The following is an 18,597-nucleotide window of genomic DNA, read 5'->3' as shown; positions in this document are numbered from 1 at the left end:
CTTGATGCTGTTCCTCTAGAGAACACTGACTAATAAACTATGTAAGTCAAAAATTGCTCTGAAAAAAATAAAGTTTATGTCATAAAGAAGTGATAACTACCAAGCCCTGAAGTTTTACAAATATATAGATGAGAAACAATTTTATATGCTAAATACCATTTTCATAATAATGCAAAAATAAAGCAAAGAGGAAGAGTCAGAGTAACAAATTTCAAAACTATGGACAAAAGCAATAAAAATAATTTTCAATACTGTTTCCATCTCAAAAGAAATTGGATGATAAGTCTTCAAAAGTCATTGTGTGCTCACTCACACAAAGTGTTAAGTTTCACTGTGCTTAGCAAAAACAAAGGGGTTCTGTGAGAAACTATGAACTCTTTGAACTGTGTTCTTGTTGCCATCTTAAGAAGATAAAAGAATGTTCTGCAAGTTTAAATATATATATATATTTGTGTGCTTGCCAGGAAATAACTAACTACAACTAACTACAAGTAGTATAATAAGAAGTATGGAGCACTGTGACCAGTAACAAAGTTATTCTGAGAATGTTTATCCATGCTGGAAAAGATTAAGCTGCCAAGAGGATGTGTTTCTTTTTTGCTATATAAAAGGGAAAAAAAATAAAAAAAATTCCTACTGTGTGTGTGTGTGTGTGTGTGTGTGTGTGTGTGTGTGTCTTTCAGCATCTCTGCTGTTACCGCCTGATCAGGAACTACAGATTGTCAGCAGGGTCTGACAAGTCATTCCAACTGCTGGTGTGGTGGTGTGCACCTGTAACTTCAGCCAATAGGTAGGTTAAGGTAGGGAAATGACAAGTTGGAGGCCAGTCTCACCAACTTAGCAAGACACTCAGAAATTTAGTGAGACTGGTCTTCATTAAAAATTAAAAGAGGGTACTGGGATTGGAGCTGAGTGGCAGAGCACTTGCTAGCATGTGTGAGGAAAGGGGTATGATCCTCAGCACCACAGAAAAATTTTTAAGAAAGGTATTCTGTCCATCTATAACTATACAAAATATTAAAAAAGAAAAAATAATAATAAATACAATGCTGAAGATGTGCTCAGTGGTCAAGTGACTGTAGGTTTATTCCTCCAGAACGCTGCTCACAAATTGAAATTCATTTCTGGAGGAGAACTAAGCATGAGCAAGTCCATGGCATCAATCCCCAGCACTCAATAAGTAAGCAAATAAATAAAAAAACAGTCTACAACATTAATTCTCTTGGGCTGGAGAGTAGCTTGGTAGTAGAAAACTTGCCAATCATGTATGTGGCCCTCGGATCAATCTGCAGCAGGCCACACACATACACACACACACACACACACACACAAAAACAAACCAAAAATACATGTAATAATAGATAAAAATGATTATAATACAAAAGGTACACAATTAGAGGCATAAAATACAACAAAATCAATGGAAAGACAACACACTTTCTCACAAGGGAGATTGAATGTTTCCATAATCTACACTCTCTAAAAAAACACTGAGCTTTTCAGTAAATTCTGTGCAATTTAGGGCATGGTTAACTGTATTTTGAGGATGAACTTAAGAAAAACTACATCTAAAAATGTAAATAGGAGGGTTGGGATTGTGGCTCAGCAGTAGAGTGCTTGCCTAGCACATGAGAGACCCTAGGTTTGATCCTCAGCACCACAGAAAAATAAATAAATAGGTATTTTTTCCAAGTACAGCTGCCGTAGTCTTGGCTGGCCACAAGATCACGAGCCACTCACAGCTTTGTAGATTCAAACAGCAATTCTTTATTCCCGAACTCACACCGGCCTCTACACAAACACGTTCTGGGGAAATTCAAGTTCTGCCTGCAGTACAATTCACGTCCCAAAAACTTTCTCAATTCCACGAGAACTCAACGGGAACTCAGGCAGCAGGAACGCCCTATACCCAGCAGCAATAATCTTAAACCCCGAACTTCCCTAAACCCAGATTGTCTTAAACCAGGATACTTCCTCAAACCTGCAGGATACACCTTAAACCTGGATCCACCCTGGTCCTTGAGCAGGGTCACCTTTCTCAAAGACATGCAATGTCACAGCAAATTTCCATTTAACATGGGGTACACTGACAAGGAAATTTCAATGCGTCATTCCTACTTGGCAATGGGCCTCAGCATACAGCAACAAAAAAATGTATTTTTCAAAAAATCGAAAATAGCAGACTGTATCTAAGACAAGCCAAAATGTTGTACAGGACAGAGACAGTAGAGAGAGCATTTATGTTCCTCCCAAATTTCATAAGGTAAAAGGCCAGCTCCCAAAGAGGTGGCCCAAGAGGATGCAATTAGGAGGGAACAGGAATCAGGTGACATAGTGGGAGTGCTCTTGAGGGGATCAGCACCCTTATTTATACACATGTATTTCTCCTTTCCAGAAAACAAGTGTCATTTACTATTTCACTGATATTCAGTGATTAAGTGATCATAGTTGGATATTTCAGGTATTGCCAAAATTGTCCTTAAAATTTACAATGAAGACAGGTATGATGATGCACATCTGTAACCCCAGCAGTTCAGGATTTTGAGGCCCTAGGCGATGTAGCAAGACTCTCAAACAAAGAATGTAAAAGGGGCTGGTGGTTAAGCAACTCTGGGTTCCATTCCTGATACCAAAAATACCACACAGTTAACATGAACCTGCCAAGTCCAGACAACAACAGTGATAAAACTGTCATCCTTGGTCAAATTCATCACCTTCTGAAGGACAGACATTAGTTTTCCTGAAATCACATTCATAAATTTATCCACCACTATTTTTATAGAATTGGACTCAAATTCTGTAGCAATATCGCAAGACAGAGTTTGTCTGTATCTTATGTGGCATTTTGGAATCTAGGATTGGATTTCAATTTGAAATCACTGAAAAGACAAGATTGAACCTTACAGACATTTTATACATACTCAGGAGTAGCAAAAGGTAAATTAGGTTAAGTAGGTATTTTTTTTGGGGGGGGGCAATTGGTACCCCCGAGATTAAACACAGAGATATTTTACTACTGATCCACATCCCCAGTCATTTTTATATTTTATTTTGAGACGCAGTCTCACTAGGTTGCATAAGGCCTGGATAAGTTCCTAAGGCTGCCCTCAAATTTGCAACACTCCTGTCTCAGCCTCTGGAGTGAGAACGATTACAGGTGAGCACCACTGCACCTGGCTGTAAGTTGGGATTTGTAACAATGGAAATGTAACTAGACTTTTTAAAATCCACTTCTCTCTTGCCTATTTAATAATAGTCCATCTCATTTAAATTTGAATAAATAAACCTGGGCCTCAGATAAGTTAGTGCATCATTTCAAAGTGATACACAGAAAGCTTTGGTGCTGAGGGAGCAAACATGTGTCAGGCTCAAGGGGCAGGGAAGATCCCTGACAGCTGGGACATGCTCCCTCCTGGTCTTGCTCCCTGAAAGCCTCCAGGATCACTGTCCCAGGGACTGAAGTAGCTGTCTAGATGAGGCCTGTTCCAGGAGACTCCTCAGCCCAGAGCCCCAGCAGCTTCCCTGAGAGGCTGCACCCCACACCTCAGGCTGTCCTCTAGGAGGAGCTGACTCAGGGCCTGAAGTTCTGTTCACCCTGCAGGGACCAGGGCAGCTGTGGGCACTTTGGGGCAGCTCCAGGAGAGGACAGTGGCTGAGGACATGGGACCCTGTTAAATGTCCAAAGGGAAACTCTGCCCAAGAAATCTGACATGGTGTCCACACCTAAGGAAGGTAAAAGGAGAAGCACAAGATTTTTACAGCTGTGAACTCAAGTTCTCTATACAGTTGCATCTACATCAAAGAACCTTCAGAGTACTTGACTTGGCTAACCAGACCACCATGAGGGTGGAAAGGCCGGGTTCTGTATGGAGAGCAAAAATTATCTTGGGCTATCTTAAGCTCTTCAATAGCCAATCATCTTAATTTCTGTATCAGACCACAATCTCAAAATTTCTCAGAATATAACACTAACCTTATCAGACGTCTCCAAAATCTACCAAAGCTCAGAATGCAATAACAGACATACAGAAGAAATTTTCTTTATTTTTTTTCTGTACCACAACAATCTGATGTTCCTACCAATGCAATTGGTTAATGCAGTGATACACAGTTTCTTTTATAAAAGTTCACGTAGGCCAGACACAGTGGCACACAACTGTAATCCCAGCAGCTTGAGAGGCTAAGGTAGGAGGATTGCTAAATTCAAAGGCAGCCTCAGCAACTTAGTGAGACCATAACAAACTTAGTGAGATCATATGTGAAAATACAATATAAAAAGGGCTGGGGATGTAGCTCAGTGTTTAAGTGTCCCTGTGTTCAATCCCTGGTATATTAAAAAAAAGAAAAGAAAAAAAGAAAAAAACAAAAGAAAGAAAGAAAGAAAGAAAGAATCGATGTAATTATGTAATCTCTTCCAGGGAGGGACACACACATTATTCAGGGTAACTTGAATCCATGTACCTTAGTATAGTCATTAATATTTGGGTTAAAATGAACTATTTTCTGTAGCTGGGGTTGTCAATGCCTTTAATCTCAACAGCTTTGGAAGCTGAGGCAGGAGGATCACAACTTTCAGGCCAGGCTGGGAAAAATACCCAGATCCTTTCTGAAAATCATATTGAAAAGAGCTGGGGATGAAGGACAGTAAATGAATCAGACATTATTGTAGTGGCATCCCCTTTTTTCACAGAAAATTACAAACTTCCTATCTTTGTATTGCCCTATTTTACTGGGCCACTAGTCTGAAAGAAATTAGCACTCCAAGTGCTGGACTCGAACTCCCCTTACTAGTTTTTTACACACTTGTATCCAGTATAGTAGTTTGTAGAAATGTGCAAACAAGGCCTCTGGCTTTGAGCTGGGCTTCACAGAGAACTTACCAACTAGGCTTCATGGAAACAGCTGGTGGGGGAGGAAAGAAAGGGGAGAAGAAGCTCTCCCCTTCTCAGGTGCTGTCCTTGAAGGGTTATCTTTGTCAGAACAGAGAAAGAAAAAAGCTGCTTTTATGTGTGTGATGTGAGAACTTGACTATGGTGACTCCATTTTGTGAACTCAGCCATGACACACAAAAATGTCATGACAGGGGCAGTTTGCATTCTTTTATTCATGAAAATCCCCGAAGAACACAGAATGATCTATGGTGCCAACTGGAGACTGACTGACTGCAGCTTTCAGCCTTGCTTGCATTGCCTGAACCCCAAATGTCCCTTTTGTGGTTTTTGTGCTTAAATATGGAGCCAACTGAAGGCAGGGGCACCACTCTGACAACCTCATTCTTTTGAGAGCAGAGTGTCTGCCAAGAGCCAGGAATAAAGGCTTAACTGGAATGAGACTGTGTGGTTTGTCTGAGATTTATTTGAGGGTCTCAGTATTACAATGTGAACTTCCGAGGCCCTCCTCTTCCATGATGAGTATAAAATCCTAAAACCACCTGAACTCAGGGTTCAGGGGATTGATTGATTGATTACAGCAAAAGCAGTGCCCTCTGAGACTGGCTGCAGCCAGATAAAACTGTTTCTGGCTATCTTCAGTGCCTTGCCTCCTTTGTCCCTACATCATCATTTCCCTGTGCGCCTACATGACTGCACATCATGGACTATCAGAAAGGGGAGCAGTTATCCTCTATTGATGGAGCCCAGGATTCCATATCCCTGGGATCTATAAAAAACCTCCTTATTCCCTTTAAGGCAGTTATTTTGAGCAAACACAAGGAAGTGTTAAGTGATTATTCTTTCCCCTCAAGTATAACATTCACAAATAGAAAACAAATGCTTTCAAAAGTGTCCTTCTTGCCAGGGACAGTGGCACAGGCCTGTCATTCCAGATATGTAGGAGGCTGAAGCAGGAGGATCACAAGTTAAGGCTGCGGAGGGAGGGAGAAAGGGAGGGAGGGAAGGAGGGAGGAAAGGAAGGAGGGAGGGAGGGAGGAAGATTTTTTCCAATATTTCACTAGATGAAAAGTGACAATCAGCGGACGGTGTGCATTTGGACCGTGGGAAGAATGGACGTCTGGCCGAGCTGTGAGGTGGAGGGAAGGTGGGTTTAGAAGGCAGGAGGCTCCTGCAATTTGGGGGACCTACAGCAGCCTCCGGAGGAGCTCCCCTGGGAGGAGGAAGGTGCATTTGTGGCCCTGCTTCCTCCACGTTGGGAAGAGTGGGTCGGGCCACCAGTAGGGAGCAAAGGGGACACCAGGGCCCTGAGCCGCCCTTCCAAACCCAGGGAACCAGGGGACAGGGCCCAGGGCCACCCGCCAGCGCGGACTCCTCCACCCTCTGCAGCTCACCCGCGTGCCAGGCCCCGAGGCAGGTGCTGACTGCGCACCTTCAGCCCTGGCCGCAAACTCACCATTTTAGGCTTCCGTGGTGACCCGGCGTCCTCTGAGGAACCGCCCATCACCCAAGATCGCGGGGTTCACAGGGAGTGAGAGTCACGGGTTTCCCTGACAAGAGAAGTCAGGCGCCAGAGAAGGAGTAGCCCAGTCGCTGAGGAAGAAAAGCCCTGTGCGCACTGATTGGACAGTTCCTCTAAGGTCTCTGATGGATGGCCTCCAGGCCCGCCTCTGCATCGTGACTGACAGCTGACAGCATCCAATCACTGGCTGAAATTGGGTTAGTGACAGATTCTTGGCCCCAGCCCTTTTCAGGCGGAGCTTCCCCGCTGTGCAGGGAACTAATCCGGTTGAAAGCCTTGGCTTAGCCTCTGGTATGGAGGTGACATGTGGCTCTGCTATATGTGTGCAACAGCCACAGAGTGCTTTCTGAGCATGGCGAGGCCCTGGGTTTAACCTCAACACAAAAATAAACCATAGCTTCTCTGGGAGGCTGGGGCTGGAGGAGCCCAAGGTCAGTGAGACCTTCTCTTAAAATAAAAGGAAAAGGGTGGGATGTAGCTCAGAGGTCCAGGTCAAGCCCCACTGGGTTTATTCCCCAGTACCTCAAAGAAAAACAAAGAACTATATAACATATATATTGTTTTTTTTCAGCTGATGCGACCTCAAGCAACTTAGAAAGACACAGTCTCCACATTTTTGAAACACTATTTAGACACATCATATGTATGGCCCATACCTAATATCTAAAAATGAGAACAATTTGAAAACTATTTTAGTAATTCTCATCACCTCCCGGCCTCTGTGGCTTTGAGGAGGCAGCCTGAGCTATGAAAGGAAGCCATTGGGGTTGGCTCTGATGCTCAGGGTCCCATCCCCAGCAGAGAGCCTGGGCGAGGAAGGAAGGCAATCCTCCAGGGCAGCAATGTGCGGTGGAAATAAAATGGGTGCCTTGTGCTTAGTGTAGATGTTCTACTTCGACTGTTAGGAAGTCTTGTGCAGAGACCTGACTCTGGGGATCCCACAGGTCTGGTCAGGTGTATGCCCCAATATCAAACAGAAAAGGTCATGATGCAAAGCAGGAAAGGAACTTTGACCAGTGCAGCTACACCAGGAGGACAAGGAAACCCTGCCCTTATGCTGTCTTCAGGTGCCAACAAGGACTTTGAGGTTTTATAGAAGGACAATCATAGGCATGTAAAGAAAGGGGAAAGTGTATGTAGGATTCAGTATTATCTGTAGGACTTAGGCTTCAGGCATCTGTGGGTCTCATCTCTGAGAGCTCACACTCACATGTCCCTCTACTGCACAGACTGACCTCATTTTGTCTCTCAGGAGGAAGTCTCCCTGCAGTGTATTCTTTCCATGTCAAGGTTTCAGACGCACCAACATTTTCAAGCAAAGACACAAGCCCATCTGCATCCTGCCTAGGAAGCATCATGGGAAATTCATAGAGAACACTAGAGGTGGTGCAGTATTGGTATCTAAGTCATCCAATGCACATTTCAGAAAAGGAGCTAAAAGCAATCATTGAAACTGCTGCTTCAAAAAAAAAAAAAAAAAAAACAGAGAAAGAAGAGCAAATTACCCACAGGAAGGTAACAGTATTGGGCACCACGGAGCTGGCACCAGGTAGATAGATGGGCCCATCAATGGACTGTGGCTTGACTTAGGTCGCTAAGGGGCGCCCCGAGGCCCTAATGTTGGAGGAACAGAGAGTGTGGGGGGGAGAGGGCCCTGCAGTCAGACAGCAGTGGCTTAGGCTGTTCCTGGGGACTCACCAGCAATGTCAGAGAGGGGGCACAGGGCATGCCTGGGGTGCTTAAGCAGGGCCCTGGTGGGGACAGGGTGGTTTTCAGGGAGTGAGTGGGCATGAGGGCTGTCTGCAGAGGGGACAAGACAGGAGTCTCAGGGGGGGGGGGGTTTAGGGCCATGTTGGGGGAGGGGCAGGGTTGTGTGTGACATTACTGAGTGTGATAGGCCATAGTTTAGGGAGGGGACTCAAGCCCATGGTTGGGGAGACACTGAGGGGTTCAATTTCATAGGGCAGACAGGAGCATTGGGCTGCCTGTGTTAAAAAATGTGCGTGTGGGGGGGTCACCGCTGTGTTAGGGTGGCGTTCCTTACAGAGATTGTGGGACTTGGCCATGGGGAAGGGTTCCGGCTCGAAATGGCAGGGGCAGAGCGGGTCTTAGTGGGGGGCCACTCCAGCGCATTTGTGTCGACCTGGTGTGGGGGGGACTCAGGCCGTGAGTGGGCAGGGTGCGGGTCTTGTAGGGGTTCGGAGGTCCGAGGGTCTCAGCGTGGGGAGGCGAGTCTCCGAGGCCCTGGGGTGATGCGTGTCACCCCACTCGATCCGGGTGCGGCCCCCGATCTGGGAGCGGCCCCCGCAGGCGCAGTTTCCGCGGCTCGACCCTGGCCCCCCTCCTGCTCGGCCTGCACCCCCTCCTCCTTCTCGGTCCCCCACCTCCCTCTGCGCCCCACCCCAGTGCTGCTCTCTGCGCCCAGGGCTGGGTTTTGGCGACTCGCCGTCTCCCGGCACCGCCTCCTCCTGCCCAGGGTCTCGTCCCCTCCTCGGACCTGAGTGGCTCCGCACCACGGAGTCCCGCACCTAGCGGTGGCGGAGGCACGTCCCTAGGGGCCGGGAGCGCCTGTCTGCCTGGTGGATCCTGAGCTTGCGCGCCTGCGCCGGGGCAGGACCGTGACGCAGACCCGGCCGCGCTGGCGTCTCCGCCCCCACCCCACCCCCGGGCTCCAGGGCGCGCGCCTGGGCCCCGGGCTTAATCCGATTAATTTCGGAACTCTGAGCCTGGGAGGTGGGGACGAGAAATTGGTTCTCCTGGGTCCCCGCCGCCCGGGGAAGCTGGGGTTTCTGGAGCTGTTTAATCCGGTTGGGGCCTGAGCACCGTGAGCCCCCAGGCAGCCAGGGCGGCGCAGGGACCCCATTTCTTATTCTCAGCCAGGGTCTTGGGACAGCCGCACCCCCCTCACAGGATCCGTGCGAGTTCAGCTCCACCAGGCTTGGCGTTTGGGCTCTGTAGGGTGCTGACTCCCTGCTCCATGGTTGCACTCAGGACCTTGACCAAGGGGTCTTCTTACTGGGTACCTCCTTGATGGTGCTCTTGGCCGGACCCCGCTTCTTCCGCTCCGACAGATAATCTTTTTTCACTTTTCCAAATCGGTTCTGTATTTTTACCAACCCAAATCAGAGCCTCTGAAAGATCTGGGCTGCCCCAAATCCTTGGGGTGCGTGGGGTGTTTGCTGAAAATAGAGGCAGGAGGCTCACCCCCCTCAATTCAGAAAGGAAATCCGCAGAGGTTGCTGGAGGTGGAGAAAAGGTCTTTTTTTAAACATATTTATGTATGTTTTAGTTGTAGTTGGACACAGTATCTTTATGTTTATGTGGTGCTGAGGAGAGTGCTCTACCACTGAGCCACACCCCCAGCCCAAGGTCTTTGTTTTTAATTTGCAAATTTAAAATATTTGCATTTTCATGTGCGCCCAGACTTACACATGGGGTTATATCCAGAAATCCCCAAATACAGTACATGAGGAATGCATTTGCCAAATCTCACCTATGAATGTCCTAGATTTGCCCATGTCTCGGCTTGGCACAGAATCACGAGCCACTCACAGCTTTGTAGATTCAAACAGCAATTCTTTATTCCCGAACTCACACGGGCCTCTACAAACACCTTCTGGGGGAATCCCAGTTCTCCACCGCCCAATTCACCTACCCCACGAGGATTTTTTTTCCAAAATCCCATTTGAATCTCACGAGAACTCAATGGGAACAAGCAGCAGGAACACCCTAATCCCAGCAGCAATAATCTTCAACCTCCAACTTCCCTAAAACCCCTATGGTCTTAAACCGGGAACGCCCTAAACTTGTCTTAAACCGGGAAGGCCTTAAACTCAAGGAGCGGGAAACTTCCTCAAACCTGATCAGCTCTAAACCCGGATCCGCCCTGGTCCTTGAGCAAGGTCACCTTACATGCAATGTCAACAGCGAAATTCCAAGGCAAGTCCATTTAACATGGGGTACGGTAGGGTGACAAGGAAATTTTGATGTGTCATTCCTACTTGGCAATGGCCCTCAGCATAGATTAGCAGCCCAAAAGTTTTTATGGATTGTTTCCTCTTACTTTTTATTTTTGTTTTTTTTGGTACTGGAGATTGAACCTAGTGTACTTAACCACTGAGCCACATCCCCAGCCCTTTTTTATATTTCACAGAGAGACAAAGATCTTGCTGAGTTGCTCAGGGCCTCACTAAGTTGCTGAGACTGGCCTCCAAATCGCAACCCTCCTTCCTCAGTCTCCCAAGCAGCTGGGGTCACAGGTGTGCACCACCAGGGCAGAAAACACTATGTTCATTGAGGAGACCTTGGGTTCTGAGAGCAGAGATCTCTAAGAACCACAGAAAGTAAGTATGTTGGGTGCTGTTAGGCAGATATCAAACTTACTGAGCATAATCTTGGGTTAAAAATGCTCTAGGGCCAGAGGGAGCTGGAGAGGTATTTGAGGGAGGTTGCTCAGATAGGAGAAGGTGAGAAAGTTCAATACAGCACATAACAGAGATTATTATTATATAATAACAGTTTATATATAATAAAATCATAAAGTAATAAAACATAAGCTCTACAGTATGATTGCCAGCCTATTTTAATGCACAATGTCAAAAATAATGTTGAAGTCAGGTGAAGTGGTGCACATTGATAATTCTAGTGACTCCGGAGGCTGAGGAAAGAGGATTGCAACTTGGGGGTCAGCCTCAGCAACTTAGCAAGGCCCTAAACAACTTAGCGTCTGCCTGGATATAAAATGTCAAAAAAAGTTTGGGTATGCAGCTCAGTGCTAAAGCACCCCGGGTTCAATCCCTGGTAGTAGTAGTAGTAGTAGTAGTAATAATAATAATAATAATAAATATAATTTTGTTGATACATTTGCAGAATTGAAAGCTTGACACTTATGGGTTAAGAACTTGGAGTCTCTGTGGGGACCTGGGCTACAAAGACAACAGAGTCCAGGATGTGGTTGGACCTGGAGGGGATGACCCAGCCTTGAGGATGCCAAAGATCTCAGAGGACAAGGGACACAGCTGTTCCATTGTGCTGGGTTTCTGTTCCACACAGCATGGGAGATGGGGAGGAAGCAGGGCTCCTAGGGTTGACCAGCTGCCATCTCTTTCTTCATCCCAAGATCCACTGGGCTGGAGACGGCTTTGGCCATCAGGCAGAGGTGGAGTTGGCTTCAGGTGGTGGCCTGAGGTCATCCATGAATACTCAGGGTCTGTGGTCTGTAAGCCCCCCGGGCTGGGATGTTTTGTAACAAAAGCCCCGGGAGACTAATACAGTGACCACCAGCCCTCTGACCAGTGCAATGACCTGAGTGTGGATGTCTCCAAAAGTCTTATATGGAAATCTTTACCCCCCAAGGTGATGGTGTTAGGAAGTAAGGGCTTTGGGGAGGAGAGGGGGCCCTGAGGGTGGAGCCTTCATTGCTACTGAAAGCCATAAGCTGAGACTTGACCCCTTGTCACATGCCATGTCTTATTTGTCCCATGGCTTCCCCCCTCTGCACCTGCCAATCTGGGGAATTTGGAAGCACCTCTGGGCTAGATTGGGTCCTCTGTGTCAGCTTCTAATTGCAGGAGGTCCTGGGCTCTTTGCTAGGTGCCCAGAGTGGCCCCTGAGGGTGCATTTCATTCAGTTGGATTGTGCATTGTGACTTCATGTGTTGATGTGGGGAATTGTGACCTCGGAATGGATGCCTGAGGTCAGAGTGAGGAGCTGGAGCTGTTTGGACCGGGCTCTGGCTCTTCCCATGAGAAACTGATGTGACTCCATTTTTGAGAAACCAGCCTCTACCTCAGAGCAAATCCTGTCCAAGGAAGGGGGCGTGACCCTTGTCCTTGGAAAAACCCACAGAGCACTCCAAGCACATACCACTCTGCTGAGTGCTTGTCTGTAAATGAGAGGTCTGAGGTGCCAGGGGTCCCTGACTCAGTTAGGGTAGGTGAGGACCCATAGCAACCCCCCTAGCAACATCCAATGAGACAGGGAAAATACCTGGGATTCCAGATGACCCCAAGTAGTTTATGGTGGTTGATAACAAGTTGGGAAACCATGAAGTTTAGCACATACACCCCTCGTAGCCTAAACCAATCCGTTCAAACGAATCCCCCTCATGCACTAACCAATTTCCCCTACCCAACTTGTTCCCGCCAGTGAATGTGCTAATCATTGTTAAGAGTTGTTATTTGCTTTTCCCACGGTATGGAATGATTTGCTGTGTGATGCTGTGACACATAGAGTATCTCCCCAAAACCTATAAAATCTCACTGAACAAAGGACTGGGACTCACTCCCTGGGACCGCTGCCTTGGAAAGGGTTGTGAGACCAGACTGGAGCTTGCAGTAAAGACTCCTGTGTGATTGCATGGGATTCGGCTCCTGGAGGCCTATTGGGGTCCCAGGAATCTGGCATCACACCCACACAGAAGGTCACTGCCCTTGTTCATCTGTGTCTCACCAGCACAGGGGGAAGGGACCACAGCAGGGCTGCAGCCACAGCCTCCACAGGTTGTGCAGGGTGCCCAGCTGCTGGGGAAGGGCTCAGGGACCGCTGATGCTCCTCCATGGCCTGCTGCACTCTGCCCACCACCTCGTGGAACCAGGGCTCTGAGTTGGTTGTAAGGACATGGTCTCCCAGGGTCTCTGCAGAGGTCAAGGAGCAAAGGCGGGTCAAGCTGGACCCCTGGTCCGCAAAGCACGGAAGACCCCTCCCCCTTGGCAGGCTCAGGCGCCCTCTGGCTGGACGAGCAGGGTCAGGAAGTGCCTGTTCCACAGAGTTGCTCCTGTGGAGGGACCAGGATCACAGAGAGATGACTGAGGACAACAGCAGGACTCAGCCAGGTGTCCTCAGGAGGTGAATAGCACCAGGGGCGGTGGCCCGTGCGTGGGTGGGCATAAGCTGCTCTGTCCTCTCCAGAGCAGAGAGAAGGCGGCCTCCAATTAGATCCCGCACAGACACATTCACTACAATGAGACCTGAGAGTGTGACATCCAGAGAGCAGAAAAGGGGGGAAAAGTTCTCTTGCTTTGCTAGCAAAGGAGAAACACAAGGAGCTCCCGTCCCAGAGGCTGGGATTCATCAGGAGGAGCAACATGGAGGTTTTCAAGGAGCTATTCAAAGGCTGATACCAGGAGAGCCCTGACTGGGTCCCTGGGCGCCCTGTGGCTGTGTGGGGATTCACTTCTTAATTTGGGAGCTATTCACTTCCTAGATCTGCTGGCGGACTTCTTCCTTTTGTGAGACATGGATAACTCAAGGTCATCCTGTTCCTTGCTGCAAAGATAGGGAGAGGGAGAAGAGGAAAAGCAAACCATGTGCCCTTTCAAAACAAGCCTCAGAGCTCTTTCTAAAGGCGCAGTGGTCCTCTGCTGCACTGCTGCTGCTTCTACAATTCAGACACGAAAAGAGGACCCAGGCTTTGGGTCAAAAATTGGCAACACTGTTCTCTCTGGGACTTTTTTTTTTAAAGAGAGAGAGAGAGAGAGAGAATTTTTAATATTTATTTTTTAGTTCTCGGCGGACACAACATCTTTGTTTGTACGTGGTGCTGAGGATCGAACCCGGGCCGCACGCATGCCAGGCGAGCGCGCTACCGCTTGAGCCACATCCCCAGCCCAGAAATATATTATCTAGGAAAAAAAAAACCCTCATTTTCATGTTGCTCTGATTTATTTACTCTGAACAATTAACATGATTTTTGTTTTACATTACATTACTTAATAATTAAATATGAATGGGATTAATGTGTACATGTGAGCTATAAATAATGAACGTGCCACAGTGTGGGGAGCCGCCCTGAATGAACACACTTAAGTCCTGAAGCAGGAGGCTCTGAATGATTATTGGGCTCCCCAGTAACTCGGGCTTTACCTCTGCTCAGATGATAAGGCGTGGCTCCAGGAGTAGGTGACACCCGTGGGGTTGAGTTACACTCACTGGTTCCTTTGTAATCCTACCTCCTTTGCCCTTTTTTGGATAGAATGTTCTAAGAAACAGCATTTCCCAATAAAAGGCCACTTCAAAGCCTGTGATCCCTCCCTCTCTCTCTCTTATGAGCCTTTGTGACTTTCTCTTCCCCCCTTTACTGGGAGCCTGAGGCCCCCAGTCTGGCAAAGCCCCCCCCTGAAGCTTATGAAAAGATATTCCGTGTCTGCAGGTATTTTGCATCACCCCAAATCCACACAAGTGACTTTAGTTCAGTTGCCCACGCTGGGCGGAGGCAGCAGATTGGCACCCAAATAATATTCTTTGGGGGGGGGGGCACTCCCTGTGCATTTGGAGGGTGGACTTTGATTAAGCACACTTGGAAAATTCTGAGCAACTTGCATGGGCTGGAAAGGAAGCAGGTGGCCGACCGGAGGGAGGGACAGAGGCAAGGTTTGACTGTGGTGAGACTGGGCACGTGGCTAGGGACCGCGGGCGGCTGCGCAGCCAGCCAGGACACGCCTGGTTCACGCGCCGCCATTGGAGAGGTGACCCAGCGTCCTGGAGCTTGGGACTCCGAGCAGCCATGGGACTAATTTGAACTCCTGAAATGGGCCACAGCTTGTCCCTCCTGGGGTTCATGGCGCAGCCAGGTGCTGCCAAATATCATAGATCTAGTGTTGGGACAAGCCATTGAACTCAGAGAGCAATTCAAGTGCTGCCAGGGGCTGTTGATCCAAATTTGAAGGAGAGACGAAGATTACAGATCAAACACATTGCGCTGTTCAGCTGTCCCCAGGAGATGTGTAGCACAGTCGGTATTCTTGCCTTGTCCCTCCACGGACGGCCAGGGTGCAATTCCAACTCGCAGGGTCCCAGAAGGGGCGCATGGGGCTCAGTTGCTTAGCCAGGAGCGCCCTCTACTGGGCCTGAAAATCAACATGAAGATTTCAGAGCTGTGCCTGGCTCGGGAGCAGATAAGGCAGATATTTTTAGCAGGGACTGGACAAAGAAGTGGCCTTTCCACACTGCACCTGCTAGCTTAGGAGGGATTGGCCAACTTTCCCAACCTGCACAGAGTGCTCAGTATCTTCAATGAAAGGATAAAAATGATAACTCTGGTATCTTTAAGCCTCAGGTCCTACCCAATGTGCCAATAAATTTATGGGGTCGAGATATTCTAAGCAGCCTGGGTTTGTTATTAATGACTCCAAACTCCCTTGTATCACCTCAGGGACTTAACCAAAAATTTATTTCTCATAGGAAATTAGAAGGGAATCCACGGGAAAGGTATTTACCTATAACCCAGTCTTCCCAGCGAAGACTAGTTAATCCACCAGTCAAAACTTTTGGCAGGGGCATTGACTTTCTTCCTGACCCCCCCCCCCCGCCCCAAACAGCAGCAAAGATGAACTGGCTCACAGGAGAGCCAATCTGGGTTTTCAGTGGACCTGAACTGTTGAGGAAGTTAATATAGCCAATATGTTTTTTAAGGAAAAATGTCAAGCTGGTCATATAGAACCTACTCTTAGTTCTGGAATACACCAATTTTTGTAATTAAGAAAAAGTCTGGTAAATGGAGATTGGTGCAAGATCTCAGGGCAATTAATTATGTTATTGAGCCCACGGCAGCTTTACACCCAGGGCTTCCTTCTACAGTTATTCCTTTAGATTACCATGCAATGGTGACTGATCTAAAAGATTATTTTTTCACTATAAATTTGCATCCAGATGACTATAAAATATTTGCCTTCAGTGTCTGAACAGTAAATTTTAAAGAACCAGTTAAGAGATATTGCTGGAAGGTGTTACCTCTGGATATGTGTTATAGTTCAACTCTTTGTCAGAATTTTGAGGCACAGACTATCACCCCTGGGAGGGAGAAATTCCCTGATGCAAATATTAGTTATTTTATGGATGACATATTTTTGGATCATGCTAGTCTAGATGTACTTTTAAAAGTCGTTGCTCAATTAGAAAATTCACTTACTTCAATAGGGTTATGCAGAGCACCTGAAAAACTGCAAAAAAGTGAGAATGGACTTAAAGAAGGTTGAATTTGCTATTAAAAATGCTCAGCTTTGGGCTGGGGTTGTAGCTCAGTGGTTGAGTGCTTGCTTGGAACGTGTGAGGCACTAGGTTCGATCTTCAGCACCACATAAAAACAATAAATAAATAAAATATATTGTGTCCACTAGAACTAGAACTAAAAAGAAAAAAAATTAAAAACAATGCTCATCTTCCCAGAATTTACCCACAGGAGCCTATATATTTATTTATATTTCCCACTGTTTATGTTCCTACAGGAGAGAAATGGCAATCATTGGGGTCTTTGAATGGCTTCAGTTAGCTCATTCTCTGCAAAAGGCATCAATTTCTTTTCCTGATTTTCTTGCTTGGTGGGTTATTAAATGCAGAATGCGAGGTTTACATCTGGTTGGATCAGAACCTTATACTATTATCATCCCATATTCTACTCATCAGAGTGATTGGCTTTTCCAAACTTCTAATACTTGGCAAGTAGCTTTTGCTAATTTTCCTTGTCAGATAGAATGTCATTATGTTCATGATGAAATTGAATAATTTGCTATAGTAACTATATTTATTTTTTCCAAAAATTGTGCATGCTCAACCAATAGTTGGGGCAATAGTTGGATCAAGCTCAGGTAAACTATTTTGTATAGTGCTTCTCATACAGAGGTAATATAAACATTATATACTTTTGCACAACAAGCAGAATTTCAAGCTCTTACTTGTCCTCTAAGTGATTTTGCAAATGAGCCAATTAAAATTTATTCTGATAGTTTTTATACAGTGGAAGTCACAAAAATATTGAAACTTCAACTATTGGGTATACACCATTACAAGAGTTATTCAATTTGTTTCATACCTTGCAGAAGATAGTTCACATGTATTAACATTCATTTTTTCATCACATTTTTTTAGTTGTAGATGGACAGAATCCATTTATTTATTTATCTTTATGTGGTACCGAGGAGCAAACCCAGGGCCTCACACATGCTAGGTGAGTACTCTACCACTGAGCCACAACCCCAGCCCCTCAACATTAATGTTTCATAGGCCATATTTGGGCCCACACGAATCTCCCAGGGCCTTTAATATGAGACAATGATAAGATTCATAAACTCATTGCTGTCTTTCAGCAAATGTTTTTATATGGCTGTGCACAAGCTTCTTATTCTTTGCATCATCAAAATGTTTTTAGTTTGCAAAAAAAAAAATTACTAGAGAGCAAACTATCAAGTTGTATGTGTGTACTCCCAATGTGCTATACACTTCCCACTTTTACCATCTGAGGTAACTCCCCACGGGTTATGACCAAATCAGTTTTGGCAAATGGATGTAACTCACATTCCTCAATTTGTCCAACATTTTATGTACATATAATTGTAGACACCTATTCTAGATTTGTCTTTGCCACACCCATTTAAAGGAAATACTCAACATATTGTTTCTCATTGCCTAGCTCTGTTTGCAGTACTAGGGTGGCCTTTGGCAGATTGAAAGTGATATCGACCAGTCATACTGACCATAAAACAGGTATTCCTTACAACCCTCAGGGTCAAGCTATCATAGAACAAGCTCATTTTTTAAATTAAGCTACAATTACAAAAAACAGGAAGAAAGAAATGACTCCAAAAATATTCTTAATCATGCCCTGTTTGTTTTAAATTTTCTAAACTGTGACTCAGAAGGTCGCCCTGCAGCTGAGTAACACCTGTCTTCCACAACAACAGGTCCTTAAAGCCGATATTGGTGGAAAGATTTACACACAGGCCAATGGAAAGAAGCAGATCCAGTGATAATGTGGGGTAAAGGTCATGCTTGTATTTTTTTTTTTCTCAGAAGGTGCATTTTGTCCTTTTTGGATACTGGAATGCACCATCAGACATGGAGGACCTAAAGCCAAGTTTCAAATGACTGAAGACTGATCCAGAGATGTCAGCCCTGATGTCCCAGAAAGAGGAGGGAGCTTCAAAGGAAGAGGGGGAAAGAGATGGCCCAGAGAGACCCAGTGGTGAAGCCACCCCCGTGGGAGCAGTTGGGGAATCTGGTGATTCTTCAGGCTGAGCCAATGATGCTTAAATAACTTAGTTATTAACAAGTAAAAACACCCTACTTGAAATCAAATAACACTACAGTGATTTATGTCATTTTTACTTTCTATAGGACTGTCAATGACTCACCTACCATGAGATGACCAAAATTATCCTAATTTAAAATTTTAGAAAAAGAGAACGGAAGAGA

The 18,597-nt window shown here is 46.2% G+C and overlaps 1 protein-coding gene and 1 long non-coding RNA gene across 2 annotated transcripts in view; one reads left to right on the top strand and one right to left on the bottom strand.

Moving 5' to 3' along the window:
• Nucleotides 1-7,785, bottom strand: part of LOC144371966 (uncharacterized) — a 36,672-nt gene extending 28,887 nt beyond the window's left edge. Inside the window, 2 exon segments of the mRNA XM_078035329.1 lie at nucleotides 6,346-6,598; nucleotides 7,647-7,785. Coding sequence (XP_077891455.1) covers nucleotides 6,346-6,393 — 48 coding nt within the window. The 5' untranslated portion in view covers nucleotides 6,394-6,598; nucleotides 7,647-7,785.
• LOC144371969 (uncharacterized) lies at nucleotides 5,939-18,483 on the top strand. Its single transcript, XR_013432027.1, has 2 exons — nucleotides 5,939-6,036; nucleotides 18,196-18,483. It is a non-coding gene; the product is annotated as an uncharacterized LOC144371969 (long non-coding RNA).
• Nucleotides 18,484-18,597: the final 114 nt, after the last annotated feature.

This window comes from Ictidomys tridecemlineatus, chromosome Y (assembly GCF_052094955.1).
Source record: "Ictidomys tridecemlineatus isolate mIctTri1 chromosome Y, mIctTri1.hap1, whole genome shotgun sequence".
Classification (NCBI taxonomy): domain Eukaryota; kingdom Metazoa; phylum Chordata; class Mammalia; order Rodentia; family Sciuridae; genus Ictidomys; species Ictidomys tridecemlineatus.
This window is presented reverse-complemented; position numbering and strand designations above follow the sequence as displayed.